Source organism: Chiroxiphia lanceolata, chromosome 18 (genome assembly GCF_009829145.1).
Source record: "Chiroxiphia lanceolata isolate bChiLan1 chromosome 18, bChiLan1.pri, whole genome shotgun sequence".
Taxonomy (NCBI): Eukaryota; Metazoa; Chordata; class Aves; order Passeriformes; family Pipridae; genus Chiroxiphia; species Chiroxiphia lanceolata.
Genome location: NC_045654.1, coordinates 13,823,682 through 13,839,197, shown reverse-complemented (window position 1 = coordinate 13,839,197; position 15,516 = coordinate 13,823,682). Strand labels below are relative to the sequence as shown.

Below are 15,516 nucleotides of genomic sequence, written 5' to 3'. Positions count from 1 at the left end.
GAAACTCATTACCATGTCAAGGTTGGAGACAGTAAAAGCTTAGACTTCAAGAAAAATATTTATAGTCCTCACTCCTCTCTCTTCACAGTTGGGAAATAAGGAGCCACCTCATGGGCCACTGGCTACCACACTAATATATTACAAACTAGACCATTAAGGTATCTTGCTGGTAAATTTGCTGAGATTATTGCTCATGTGCTTTTGTGCAATAACTATTAAAATCTGCTAATGTTAAAAGCTTCTGGGGGGGGGGGGAAATCAGCTAATTTTTATGTGTTTTTTTTTTTTTTTCCTTAATCTTTACACAACCATGGAAAGGAATCCCAGCAGTTTCTACAGCACTGGGTCGATGCCGGGGTTGGTAACAAGCAAAGAGTCACGTTCTCTGTGCACGGACACAGGGACAGACGGGGGAGTGTGGGGAGGAACTGCCCAGCCCAGGCTGCTGCTACAAACACTTTGGTTCTGCACAGGGGTTCACAGCCCTGTTCTCTACTGGGAAGTTGTCCTTGCATTACCCAGGCAGGTTTTGGCCTTTTTGCTCTCAGAGCTCCCACTGCAAGCAGAACATTTCCCTTCCCGCCATCTCTTTCCTCTCCTAAGGATCTGTTTGCTGATGATGTTTTTCCTGGTCTGTCCAAGGTAAAGAAAGGCAGTTGAGGACCATGTGTTCATTACAATAACAATAACTAGTGCTAGCAAATCCCACCATTGCTAAGGGAGGGCTCAGCTCACCGTGTTAGTGGCAACAAGGGTTAAATTGTAGCTACTGGACAACTGCACAGTCACGAACTTCTTGCATGTCACCAGTATATATCTGGTATATGGCATTAAGACATATATTCCATTTTTTTAAACATACAGGTGTCCTCAATTGAGGAAAAATAAATAGCCAAGTACAAACCTCCTGTCACTTCAGTAACATTGTAGTTTTCCCCCCAGTCAAAGAGTGAGGACACAGGTGCAGTCTGGGCCATGCCTGGTGTTTAGTGGGCAGGGGGCTCTGCCGGGTAGCGCAGTTTGAGCAGGGCCTGGTGCACAGAGGCCGGGCTGTAGCGCCCGGGGCTGCCCGGCTCTGCAGGGAACGAGGTGGCACTGCCGTGTTTTCCTGGACTTCCAGGTATGGGACTGTTTCTTCCTGAACTGGGATACACTGAAGCATTTGGAAGGCCAGCAGCGGTGGTTTGGGACCGGAATTTTGCCTTCAGAGCTGGACTGGGCCAACTGAAAGAAACAAGAAGTGATGTTGCATTTTTTTAAAGAAGGCTGCAGTAAGGAGAGCAGCACTTTGACTCATCATGACTGTGTATAAACTGTTGGTTGTCTAAGCAAGGGACTCCTCAGTGTTCTGGCCAGTGTCTGCCACAATGGAAATAAATCTTTATGTCAGTAAAAAAACTGTCACTCTGGGTCCCCAAAACCAGCAATATTAAAAATAAAACATATAAATAGCATAACATGTCTTCAGGCCTCCCAACAGAGGCAGCCTGTGTCCATTATTTGTGTGGCAAAATATGACATTTTCTCAAAAAACTTAACACACACCACCCTTCACATGAACAATTCCTTTGGACTGGGGTAATGAAGGGTAAAAATAAAAACAGTCATAAAAAAATGGCTGAACATAATAATTCATCCCAATATCGCTCTGCACAAGCTCAGTACTGCAGAGCAATACAGAGTTCCTGCACTGCATCCACAGCAGGGATGAACTACCAACCAACAGCACAACTCCTGGCTGTGAACAGACACCAGCCAAAAAGGCCTGGTGATTAACTTCAGAAACAGTAACAGTTAACACAGTCGAGTATTTAAAACAAGGTTTTGTGAGCATTTGACTGCATTTGCAGCAATACCTTTGCCTGTCAGAAGAGGAGTAGGACTGCACTGCGAGCTTCCACCTGGAAATCAGCGGGTATTTCTGAGCATCGATCTCTGTTCCTTCCAGAGCTGCCAGGACATCCCCATCCAGCTTCGAGGGCTGCTCCCTGCAGCAGAAACACAACTGTGTGAAAAGAGAACTATGGATTTGTTTAGGCAATAAACACCCCAATTCCAAAACACTTGGTTTTTATCTAAGCAAAGAGACTACTGTGCTCCTCTACACACACAGCTTCCTCATGAGCTCTGTGCAGCAGCTCCCCACCACGAATGACTGTCTGTAATTACACAGAAGTCTCAGAACAAACTTCTCCCTTCTACTTTATGGTCAGGTAACGAGGTGCAAGAGAACTGCACAGGTTCTCTACAAGCACTGAAGCCTTTTCAGATGACTGTTCAAGCCTGACTGCAATCAGTGGTGTTTAATGTCACATCACCTCAACCTTTTGTCAAAAGCATCTTGTGTTTGCAAACAGAAACCCAAGGAAAAATAAGTGTTCAAAATTAAGACAATTCTTACCCAAGCAGGAATAACTTAGAATTGTCATTTGTGGGTAAAGGCTTCAAGAGAAACTTCTGGGAAGAAAGTTCTTGACGTTGTTGTGCCTCCTTAGTCAGAATCCCAGATTGCCTAGACAGCCTCTCCTTTTCTAATGGCATTCTGTGTTCTGTCCTTAACTTGGCCTCTCCAGATTTTCCTGTAACACTTGGCTCAGAAGAACTTGCCAGTGACACTGCACAGTAGGCCTTGTCCAGAATCCCCTCGTTCTCAGTTTTTTCAGTGATTTGATGAGATCCTCCTGCAAGCTCCTGCTCCTGGAAGGACAGGCTTTCGAACTCCGACATCAAATTGGAGACGGGCGACACGAGACGTTCCTCCTCCTCGTGCAGCTGCTTCCTGTCACTGATGATCCTCTCACTGGACACGGGGCTGCAGAACCCATTTTTGCTGGGGGCAGCCCCCTTGCCGTGCTGTGGGGCCGTGGGGAGGATGTTTGCTGCGCGCCCCACGGCCAGGATGTCGCGCTCGGCGATGTCGCCCACGGGCTCCCGGGCCGCCGCAGGGCTGACGTTCCGCGCCGCGTTCTGCCTGTTCTTGATTTCCTCTAAGCTCATGTCATCCTCATCCTCGTCCAAAAATGCACCCACGGAAATGGAATTGCAGGACTTTTTGCTCTTCCCTGTAAAGCAGTTTTAGTAAGAGCAACACGTAAAAAGACTTTCAACAGAGTATCGAGTAAATAAACCAGCAGCAAATACCCAATTTTTGTGCCTTATTCTATCTCCTGAAGCCCTCTCTAATTTTATTTATGTAACAACAGCATGAACTAACCTGACTAAAGCTACGAATGCAAAATGACAACATTATTGCTGTGTATTTTCTGCAAATAACCTTTCCTATCCTAGTCATTTGAGAACTGCATTTCCTCCACCCCCCATTTCAACCATTAACCAGCAATAAAGGACAAATTCAGGATAAAGCAGGATAGGGCAGGTAAATGTTACTAATACAAAACAGCCTAAGTTTTCATCTCTTCCAAAGTACAAAGCCTTATGACTAGTCCAATGACTACCCCTCAGGGTCTTAAGCCAGGTTTATCCCAGCACCAGAGCCCTTCTGGATCTTTAACTGCCCAGAAAAGGAGGAAGGAGCACAAAGATTTGGGACTAGTGTTGGCTTCCATGAATACGTGGCAAGTAGTGGCCTAAGAAGGTATTAAAGCTTTCTTGGATTTTGCTCCTTGTCTTTCACCCTCAACTGTAAATAATCATTCTTTTACTGTAAAAAGTTATTTATTCTGTACCCGTGGATTATAAAAGGTTTTCTCATAGGGATTTCATTTGGGGGCTATAATCAAATAAAGTACTTCATATGAAAGATAAAGAACATCTAATAAAGCCTGTTGTACTTCTCTTACATTCACAGTGTTGTTGGTTGCTTTTCCAGTACTACAGTCAGATTGTTTGGATAACAGATTAATAACAGCAACCACAACAGATGAACAGGACTTCCCCTGGGCACCAAGTTTTTTCTCTCCCTCTTGTCCCTTGGCACAACGTGTTGTTTGCAGCTTTGCCCTTTCCTTACCCGAGGGCTGGGGTGTTTTATATCTGTTGCAGGTTTCATTTTCCCCTGTCTCCTGCTGAGCCTTTGTGCTCATTTCACGATGACTCAGGTACTCTTCTAATTTTCGCAGCCCCTCCTGGGAAGACAGATCAACAAAACAGCCCAGAAATTCCCAGTATTCAACCCACGGGAACCCCAGTTCATGAGCTAACTCCCTGCAATAAATAAAATAAAACGAATCATTTGTGAAGACAGAAATATCAGTTTGACAATAACTTTTCTGATCACATTCTATCAGCTACGAACAGGAGCACAAATGTGCAACTAGGCAACACAATTCTGCAACAATCAACAGTCTGCAAAAGCACAGAACATCCTCAGCAAACAAAGCATCATCTCATTCATTCTAGAGTATTTTTCAAATTTAATCTACTATTTTACAGTTTGTAGCACAAACACTGCCACCTTTAAGCTGACTGTATCTAGACATCAGATAGAGATGAATTCCCACTGATGGAGACCAAATTTGAATGATATTGCATTCAACAGCTTGTTCTATTTGGGAATGGGAGAGGCAGGAGGAAACCAGGGATTATTTTAAAGAATGAAATCCAGTCAGCTTTTAACAAAGTATGTTTTTTCCTTATGTTGCTGATAGAAGGTATTTTAACAGCAAGGACACCCCCCTCGTTTTTATATGCTTTTGTATTAGGATCTTTTCATTCTGCTCCCTTTTAACAATCCCTCGCTCTCCCAGAACAAGCAGGCTGTAATTGTACATCTTCTGAAATATTAGGTAAGTCCATGTTGGAGAAAAGCATTCCATATATATTATCAATAACAGCTCAATTGTCTCTACTGCCAAAACTAAGAAAGCCAGGTCTCACATTTTAGCTATTGTGTTTACACAAAAATACAGTAAAAATCCCACTACAATATACTTCATTAAATATTTCTGCAGTAACTTCTGCCCCAACATGTTGTTCAGTAATAACTGTACTCTCAGCACAGTCTTTTGCTTTTAATTGCTCTATGATTAATTTTTTATACTGGTAGTCTTTTAGATACCTTCCAACTCTTTCAACACCTCTCTCCAGATCAGATTTCCTGACATTGTGAAAGAAGCCAGCTCTCTCTCGAGGTGGAGTTTTCCAAAGCCTGCGAAATTCTTCAGCCTTTAAAAAGCAGAAATAAATTAAAAAACTACCCCCCACCACAAGAAGCAACTCAGTCCTAGCTAAATATCTGCCTATAGGTGTAGAAGACCTTCAGCTGTTTGCTGTCCACAGGCAAAGAACTCAAGTTCTGCCACGGGTATCGCTCTGCTCCAGCCATGAAGGATAAAGCTACTCCTCCCAGGATTACTCACCTCTGATCTCCTAACTGCTCATGACAAGAGAGGGACCATAATGTGCAATCAACACTGTACAGACACCAGTTCTGCCTGGTTTTAATTTGTGTGCAGCAAGAAACTGAAGTGTCTTGTAATTTTGCCATGTCACTATAATTTTATTGAATTTCAAATGCCCTTCTGGTCACTGGTTTCTAGGATTTTTATGTGCACAGAATCACTACAACTACTAGAATATATTCTTGCTATTTTGAAGTTGGAATGCCTCAAGGGAATTTTTTTGTACAATCCCACACTTTTTGACTTTATATGACAAAAATCACAACGATGACTAAGAATTACATTCAGACATTAAAAATATCTGTCAGCAATCAAAATGATGAACTGTTTACCCCCTAAAGTAATACTTTTCAGAGTATAAATGGTATTTAAATTTCTGTCAGTTGAACAGAAAAATGATCATTTAGAAGAAAAAACATTAAGCATCTTGCTAAAACTCAGTCTTGAAAAATTCAAGCATCAGATGACACAAAGTCCTCCACTGTATTTATTCACCATTTTTAAAGTTGTCATACTTCCAGCACATTCCTATTAGATAAATGAGTCAAAGAAATACCTATAACTTTATAATATATTTAACAGGTATCTAAGTATTCCTTCTGAAAACTAAAGACTTTGCTTTTCTGCTACACAATCAATACTTTTCCAAAACTATCCCAACACCTACTACTTGGTTGTCAGTTTTTCCACCTAGAAAAATATATAAATGTTAATTCAACAAGCAGAGATGATAAACTGCTTCTAACATCCAGTGGCAATTTCTAGAAATTAGATAAAGACATAGTTTTTTCAACCTGATTCACAGCTGCATTGAAAGGCTTTGCTCTGTGTTAGAAGGTTACAGCAATTATCTGTAAGAAATGAAAGGTCTGACAAAGGTGCTCTTCAAAGAGATTCCAAGAGGAAGAAGAAAACTTTCTTTTGACTGACTTCCATTCTTCTTCTTTACACCACATTCTGTTTCCAGCAATAAAAAAAATATGTACAGGTTTGTGTGCTTCTCCACGGAGGAAGAACAATCTCCTCAAGAAAAAGAGCCACAATCTGTACCAGGAGCAAGTTACACCACACAAGGAACTGTGCAGGATCTTCTAATGGTTCTTCACACAGAAAGAGGAAAAAATAGGCATCAGAGTGGTATAAAGTTCTCTCCTTACCTTTGAGGGGCTCATGGGGCCTGCAAAAGCCCTTATGGACAACACTGGATCTTTGGGGCTGCCAGGGTATTTAAATAAAGTCCTCTGGGGACCATCATCCGTCTGATCCGGTGACCAGGGCGCTCCAATGACAGGAGCTGAGGAATTGTCTTCTGCTCTCAAGAGTGGCACATAGTATCGGCCTAAAATAAAGAATACAAAGCTTCCTTGAGATGTTTATGTTACATCAGCCTGCTGCTTCTTCCTGGGGTATCAATGCACCCAGACACTTAACCACCTGACTTTATCTCATCAGTAAATTCAGCTGTAATTCAAACTCACTGTTTCAGTATTTATTGCCTGCTTACAGACGGGATGTGAGCAAGGACACACAGAGGCCTTCCCTCAGGATCTTCAACAAATTTCAAAACCTCCTTTTGCAACCCCCTGAACACACACGTGACAAGGCAGAGAAAGTGCTGTGTCCAAGAAATGACAGGAGTCCCCAGGGTGACAGATCCCTCTCCTGCCCTGCACAGGGCTTTGTTCCTTCCGGATCAAACGCTCTGCTCCAGGCTGGCTGAATGAGTCCAGAGCTGGGAGGGTAACCTTGTGATCCACACTAAGAGTTCTGACCACACCACTTAAAACACAGCAGGTTTTCTGTTCTTGCTCAGTTTTGGTTTCCTTTTCACAGCACTGCACAGCAGCACCATTTCTGAACTGCTTCAGAAAGCACATGGGACAGGACACAGCAAAGAGCCAGAATACGTCTGATATAGCACAAAACTCTGCATACAGACCTTTCAAGTACTCTCTTAGCTTTTCTTTCAATTCTGCAGATTTATTCTTGCTTCTTTCACAAACTACCTGTTAATATAATTTTAGTTGTTAGTCAAGCATAAGACCTCATTTTCAAATCAACTGTAATGTGTCTTCTTCAACAGTCAGAGTACTGGCCTCTCTCCATCTCACCCTGTACTTCTAATTCATAGCAGACCAAACCACTAAAACACACCCACATCTATAAAATCTACAAATTTTCCACGGATACAAGTCAACATAAAATACTTCTAATGTTATCAAAAATTTACACTTAAATCATAACACTAGTACCTTATCTACAGCACTTACTAAATGTCTGAACATGAAAAATATTGATCAGGCATAACATTTTTGTGTTTGTTGAGGACATGGAGAGACTCACTTCTGCTGGAGTTTGATCATATTTGTTTCTTGGATTTTTCACAATAGCTGGGTGTGAGGTAAGCACGTTAACAACATCCAAATTCCCAAACTTGCAGGCAAAATGCAGTGGAGTATCAAATCCCTGCAGTGGGACAAGGGGAAAAATTCACATGCATTTAGAAAGATGACAAAGTCAATACCACACATCTGATTTTGAAACTGGGAAAAATCAAATAAATGTCATGACTAATCATCCAGGTTCTTGATAAATCTTTTCCCACCATACTGCAGAATGATTATTAAGACCCACAAAAAAAATTCATGAATAGTTCATTTTGCTACAAGTGTCCCCTTCTGTCTTTCCATCTCACTTATACATCCTTAACACCTTCCATTACTATGACAACCAGGTCACCACCCAAGTCTTACCATTTTATCTGGTGTGTTAAGGTAAAGGTCAACGATATATTGGATGCGATTCTTCAGCATGGCATCGTTATCATCGGGGTACATCAGCCTCATAAACTCAGGATTTTCCAAAGTGTCCAGCAGCAACTGGCAGATCCCAGGTTGATTCTCCTTGGCAGCAACATGCATGACATTGTACCTACACCCTTCCTGGAAAAAAACCACCACCATTAGAATGAATCAAAATCTAAACAGCTCTCTTACACCCATACATGTAACTGATTTCACTGTGAAAATATAAAAGTTCCCACATTGAGTCTTATACTAATATTTTTGTAAAGACTAATGCATCTCTACACCCACATTATTCTCATAATTAATTCAATTGTTCTTATACTCATCTGTAGTCTTTTTCTACATGCAGGGCAAAACTGTGGCAAAGAAGATATATTTAGATATCACAATAAAAGGAGGTAGGAAGTTGAGTGTGCAAAAAGAGCAAGAGAATGTATATATATACACATATATATATAAAATTCAGCTGTGTTTTGCTGTATTACACAGAAAACTTTAACAGCTTCACAAAGCTGGTCTGACAGAAGGCATTTGTTAGCTAAGATTGTCAGTGCTTGCTAAATGGCACCTTATACGTGGTTTTGAAATTTAATAGTGGTGCTTAGGTAAGCAGTGCTGTAGGAACAACTAATTACAGCCTGGGCCCTACCCTGGTCTTTAAAATCAATCTATTTTTAAAAAGATTGCAATTATTTGGAGGAGACCAATGCTATATGAAGACAAGACCATTCTTTCACTACAGAATAAAACTGTTCTTCACCTGCAGAACTGCACACAGTGCTCTTCTGGAGCAGAGAACTCCCAGCCATCATGGGTGACTCACCCAGGACAGAGAACTGCCTGGCTTCTCCTCATTTTCAGCTACTATCAACAAACACTGGGAAACCTTGCACTGACTGAAACAAGACCTCCTGAAGGAAAGGTAGGAAACATTCCTTCCAGCTCTGCTATCAGGCCTCAAAAGCTACACCACTGAACAGGAATGTGGATTTTCCTATTTTGTTGGGTTTTTTCACCTGTACAACCGTTGGATTGTCTCCTGACCCGATCAGATAGCGAGGGTTACTCCAAATAAGTTCTGAAAACGTTGCTGTGTCTCCCTTCTCGACAGCTTTCCGAAGCTTGGCCGTGAGATCTTGAGTCCGTGGACTTTTATAGCTGTTGGCTCTCTCCTTATTAGCAGTTTCAGTTTCAGGGGAGCACAAGCCATCTATCAAACACAAATCACTTGCTTCTAAGATACATTCTTTTCAGACCCAGGCCACGAAAAGCTCCATATTAACTTTGCATCTTTAATGTACAGGAGTAAGACACAGAGGTCAATAACAAGACATTTAAGTACACTAGTAGTTAGTAATAGGGAGGCAGAGGAAAATGATTAATCATCTTGTAAAACTGTTTCAGGCTTTAATAGGGACGGGTAAATTCTATAATTACCAGTCTACTCCCATCCAAACTTAAAAGCAAAATTCAGCAAGAGGTAACAACTGCTTTTGCAGTTCTGTGACTCCTGGATCCCTTTAATCTAGCAACTGGGAACACTGGGAAGTATGATCAGTGCTTACCACTTTACTTCTGAACTTATAAATATACTTAACAATTAAATATAGTTTTAATATACTGTGCAATTTTATCAGTGTCTTATTAAACCTGAAAATCCTGAAGTCCGTGAGTAAAACCAAATCCTAACAAATATGACCAGGGACTACTAAGCAACATATTTATGCAGACCATGACCCACATTTCAGCTTTAGAAAAGTAGCAATGCTTTTTTCATTTAAAACAAATGTTGTTTTAAACTTCAGCTTATTAAGGTGTTTCACCCTTTGAGTTTTTCCTGTTATTAGTATATTGGTAGTATAGTTGTTGCTTCTTCTCTCACAAAAAAAATGAACAGACTATATAACATCCACTGTACAGAGATGAACCTCCTCACTTACCTCTGTTAAATGATCCCATTTTCACTGGTGACAAACATAAGGAGGACTTGCTTGGAGATGGGAAATAATCACAGATTCCTTTAGCAAATTTCTCAGCATCTTCTCTGTTTGTAAAAGCCTTAAAACGAGAACCCTTAATCATCTTAACAGCTTGGAGAGCTTCCTTTTTATCTTCATAAACATGTACTCTCTCTGCAACAAAGAACAACCAAAGTTACATTACTTCAATAATCTCAGATTTGATCCTAGAAACAGGTTACCAAATTCTCAGATTATCCTTCCAGCTTTGGTCTCAAACTGCTTCTCTTCCAAACCAAAAGAACCAAAAGCCCCTTTCAGTCTTCTCTCTCAGAAACTAAACAGAAGACTCCTGCACACTCCTTACATCAGGTGACACATGTACAGGGTTTGACCATTCCTACCAATCAATACCTGAACATCCTTTTTAATGGGTCAGCTTCAACAAGCATTTCACATCCAGACTGAAATGCAAACTCAAGTTTATTCACCCTGCATTACTTTTGATGTTCTCTTGTTCAGAAAGTCCAACTCTGTAGCTGTCACAACTTTAAATCTCTACACAGAACCTCAGATATTAATCAAATCCTTCCCCTTCCTCCCCTTTTAATGATAATTTGTTCAAATTCTATTGTTCATAATATGTGAATATTCACTTTTTAACAGAAAGAAACTACTGTCTCAGAGTAAATAATTTAGTAATTCCTTATTGCTGTCTTCATAAATAAAATGTGAAGAATGGCTGATGCTTCCAGATATAATTTGGCATTTAATACCATTTGGCATTAAAACAGAAAGAAAATGTGAAAACTTTTAGACAAGATGCTTTAAACTTTAACTGATGACAGTATAAATAGTTTTTTGATTGTTTTATTTATAGGATTACTTTTTATTCTTGAGAGGCACAATATGGGCCCAAGAGTAGCAACAGGAAATCATTTTTTTCATCTGAGCTACACTAGGTAGAGGACCCTCATGAGTAGAAACTACTATAGCAGAACACCTGGGATGTCTTATAACCATGTTTCTATGTCTCAGAAGATCAAATAAATACTGTTTACAGAAACAAAAAAATCCTTTCAGCAATGCTTACAAAACTAATGCAGTGGTGTTCATATCCCCTGCTACACAGAAAAGGTCTATTTAGACATGACTGTAAAAGGCTTATCACTGGAAAAAAGGGAAATGAGTATTTACCATTCCTGGCCAGTATGTCATCATACACTGGACAGACACCGTAGAACAGTGGAGGATCTCTGGATGGTGTCTGAGCACTGGTTTGTGAATCAACACTTCCTGCTCCACAGGCTGCAGCTGAACAGTTCATGTGTGTCCCAGCATCTTCTTCTGGAGGGTTCAGACCCACACAGTACCCAAAGTCTGGCTCCTCAGCAGCACTTCCATGGCCGTTGTGATTTGCTGTCGGGACATTTCCAGCAGCCTCCTCTGGCAGAGCAGATCCTGGTTCCTCCAGTGCTCCTTGCTGCTCCAACAACGCCTGAGCCAACTTCTTTTCAAAAATAAACCTGGTAGTTGCGGTAATGGGGCCACATTTCAGTCCTGCTCTCACAATCTCTTCTCTAAGCTCATCCGGGCCAAGCTTCTTCAGTCGGGATAGTATTGTATCCATTGTTAGTTCACCTGTAGGGAGGGCAAAACAGACAGCAGAGAAACTGTTAAAAAACAGCACAACTTTTTTTCTGCTATTTAAAAGCTGTATTAAAGCCAAGGAAAAAAGGGTCTCCTAACTATTTCTCTGATTTTTATGAGATTCTCACAGTGCAGAGAAGACAAAATACTTTTCAACTCAAGGCATTAAAAACATTCTTAAGCTGTCAGATCTATACCAAGTTTACTTCCTCCTCTCTCAAGTACTTAACAGTACAGCCTACAGTTTATTCTCACTTGTCCTTTTCAGATTTCTTCTGGAGTGAAAATTCAATCCAGAATAATATTTGATTCCTGCCAAGAAAGGCACAATCTACGTGTGCAATGCAATACAAGGACATGGCAACCAGTCAACCCCAGGAAGAGGGGCAGCACCTACTGCTAGAAGCACAGCACTATTTCCATTATTTCCTTAAGAATTTCTACCTGACAAAAGCTTAAGGCATAAGTGTGATGCAGCAACCAGGGGAGGCTTTCTCTGGCCATGGTGCGAGGCTGGAATTATGTGCACAACATGTTGTTTCCCAGGCCCTGTTTGGAGAGCAAACAGCCAGAAGACAAAAACAACTGATCTTTTCAGATCTCCCTCTCCAAGAACAAGCAGAAGCTGGAAGAATTTCTCCCTTTCCAAAGGAAAATCCTTCTCTCTGCTATGATAATACGCTTCCCTCCATGTAATCCACACTGACAGCTTCTGCACTGGTCAATGAGAAGATACTAAGACCAGCATGATACCAATAGAAATTTCTTGCTGTGAAAACCACAACTGAAGGAAATACTATGAAAATATACTTAATGCCAAACTTAGGCAGACTTTCAATTATTACAACTTGACAGTCATGCAAGTTTGATGGTTGCTTCCCTTGAGAGCTGTCTGCTTTTTATGAATGCCTGATTTTGAATGTCTGTGGTTAGAGAACATACCTCTGTCCCTGAATATTTCAAATATTAACTGGAACCTTGCTGAAACGATGGGAAATGAGAGTATTTCCGCTTAACAAACCCACCACACTGCACCAAAGCCACAGCTGGTGCTGCTGAGCCACCTCCCCAAAGGATTCCAGTTCCCTGAGGACTCCTGAGCCTCCAAGCAACCTCATTGTTTCGATTATCTGACTCGGCCACAGGATTGCAAGGACAGACGTGAAAGATCTTCTCACTTGTTTCCAATTCTTAATTGTCTATTTTTTTAAATGAATGTGGGGCCATTGTGTTTTAATCAAAGAATAAAATGCAGCCTTCAGTCAAAATAATATAAAAATTTGCTGTTCCAAGGATTTTCTTTTTGAGACTGCATAACTGAAAAAACCACAGTAAAGATGGAAACTCAGATGTGAGGAAGTTTATTGCAAAATCAACTCAATGAAAATACTTTAAAGAGTCAACGTAATGCCTTAAAGAATTAACTGAGAGAGGCTCCTATTTTTAGGTTTTAGAACTAGCACAATCATTCTGCAGAAGAGCAGACCTGTACAAATATATAATTCATGTATGGAAAACAGGCAGGAACACACAAAAATCCTTCCTCTTGCCTTGTGGTTAAACAACAAAAAGTGTTGGGAAGGAGTGAATTCTCTGATTTCTTACGTTTTGATAGAACATGGCACCTAAAATTTAATGCTCAAAATTTGCTTTCTCATTATGTAAAAGAAAGTATTTTGTGTGCCCGTTACAATTCTGGCACAACTAAACCAAAGCAAAATGGCAAAGCAGACCAACAGTGAAGAAACCAATCTTTGGTTTAAGATCTACTGTTAGGATGAAGAGTTTTCTACAATAAGCTTGCTGTGGAAACAGGGAAAACACTGTTGGAAGGACAACAGAGAAATCCCTTGAAATCTATGTAACAGGATGATTTCAGCTACCCTGGGTAAGCATTCATTGATTTTTACCTGCATCACCTATTTTGATCTGCCCAAAACAGAAGGTGTGACTTGCAAACCTGAGAAACAGCAACTGCCTGTTTTAAGATAATCCTTCAATCGTTTGCTACATGCAGATGCAAAGGGGATTATCTGAACCTTAAAATGCATTTTATGTAACTACAAACGATCCAGAGTACAGCCAGTGCTGACGCAGCTCCCTCCTGCAGTTCAGCACACAAGCCCATGCAAGTTACCTCTACTAATAGGAATAACTGCTTTAACAACGGCATGTTTGAGGGTTCTTCCAAAGCAACCAAAACCCGAAAGAATGGGTAGGAACTGTATTTTCCCTTGTCTCACTGCATCAGCATGAAACGACCAGAACCTGTTTCCAAAAAAAATTAAGACTAGTCCCACGGCAGAATGAACGACTGACTTTTAAGGATCACAGTATTATTGTACTCCACTACTCATTAAATCCTTCCATAAATTAGTAACGTAAGAAAACAGGGAGTTTCTTGTTTGTTTGTCTGTAGAGGCAGGAACTGAGAGTCACATCCTGCCTTTGGCTGTACCGGGATTTGCACACGGCAGCACAACCGTGGCCATGCTAAGGGGTGGGGGTTTTGTCTGTACTGCCTGTGGCCAAATGAGCCAGCAGCAGTTCCGAACTACGCGGCTGAAAGAGAACTGAAAACAAACTCGGAATAAGCCACGGGAAAACAAGAAGGGGGGGAAATAAGAACAATTTCTCACGAAAGAAAACCGCGCGTCTGTGTGCAGCCCTGGGGAGGGCGGGCGGGGGGAGCGGGTGGGGCAGCGCCGGGGACCGGCCGGGACAAAGCGGGACCGGGGCGGCGGGGCCGGGCCTGGCGGGGCCTGCGGGCGGTCCCCGAGCTCCGCCCGGAGCTGCAGCGCCGGGAGGCGGGAAGGGCCCCGGGAAGAGCGGCGGGAAGGGGAAAGGAAAGGGCCGGGGGAAGGAAAAGGCCGCGCGGCCTCCGCGGGCGGTGCCCGGTGCCGACCCTCCCGCGGGCCGAGGGGCCGCGCCACCCCCGACCTGCCCCAGTGTCTCACCTGGGCGGGTCCCGCTGCAGCGCCGGCTCCCCGCGGCGGCGGTGGGAGCGGGGGAGGCGGCGGGAGCCGGGCAGGGGGCGATGGCCGCCGCTCGGCCGCCGCCCGGCCTCCTGTCCCGCAGCCGCAGCAGCCAGCCCACGGCGCCGATGACGGCGCAGGCGGCCAGGAGCTCCCAGCACGGCCATCGGCCCCAGCCCGCTCCCCACAGCGAGCCCCAGCCGCCGGCGGCCCCGGCCCAGCGCTCCATGCCCGGCCCGCGGCCCCGGGCACGGACGGTACCGACGGTACCTCCGCGGCCTCGCGGCTTCCGCCTCCCCCGCCCCGCGCCCGCCCCCCCCGCGGGCTCCGCGACGGCTCCGCCCGGCGCTGACGGGGCCCGGCCGCCTCCTCGCGCCTCACCGGGACAGCGGGCAGGGCCCTGGAGAGCCGAGGCGGGCGCGGCGCTGCCGCTCCGGCGGGACACGCGGCGGAGCTCCGAGCGGGGCCGGGCTGCCCTCGGCTGCGCTGCGGGCGGCGCTGAGGGCGCCCAGAGCTCCCGGGCCTGGCGGGCACGGCCCGAACTGCAGCCGCTCGTCCCTCGGCCAGCGCGGGGCTCGGCGCAGGCACTGGGAGAGGCCTCCTTAGAAAGGAGGGCTCAGCCCAAGCATTAAGCTCGAAATGCTGCTGTAGTCCCGGAGAAGGCGGCAGAGATGGAAAGCCATGAAGAAGGAAGCCTCTAATGCAGAAGGGAAGCAGTCCCTGCTCAGATAGGAACCGGCCATCCCCTCAGGCACAACATTCCTGC

General features: G+C 43.5%; 1 protein-coding gene across 2 annotated transcripts; it reads right to left on the bottom strand.

Annotated features, from left to right (window-relative positions):
• Window positions 1–244: 244 nt before the first annotated feature.
• Window positions 245–15,205, bottom strand: ANKLE2 (ankyrin repeat and LEM domain containing 2). Of its 2 annotated transcripts, none has more exons than XM_032706194.1 (13): window positions 15,132–15,205; window positions 11,323–11,766; window positions 10,108–10,299; window positions 9,184–9,377; window positions 8,114–8,302; window positions 7,704–7,826; window positions 7,300–7,366; window positions 6,518–6,699; window positions 5,018–5,124; window positions 3,971–4,164; window positions 2,402–3,062; window positions 1,857–1,988; window positions 245–1,224 (listed from the first exon to the last, which is right to left on the bottom strand). In XM_032706194.1, exons 2-13 carry the CDS (start codon window positions 11,753–11,755, stop codon window positions 987–989), a joined length of 2,712 nt encoding a protein of 903 aa, XP_032562085.1. In that variant the 5' UTR covers window positions 11,756–11,766; window positions 15,132–15,205; the 3' UTR covers window positions 245–986. The 2 variants fall into 2 exon arrangements, with proteins under 2 accessions (XP_032562085.1, XP_032562084.1); XM_032706193.1 differs by lacking the exon at window positions 15,132–15,205 and adding an exon at window positions 14,733–14,994.
• Between the last annotated feature and the right edge of the window lie 311 nt (window positions 15,206–15,516).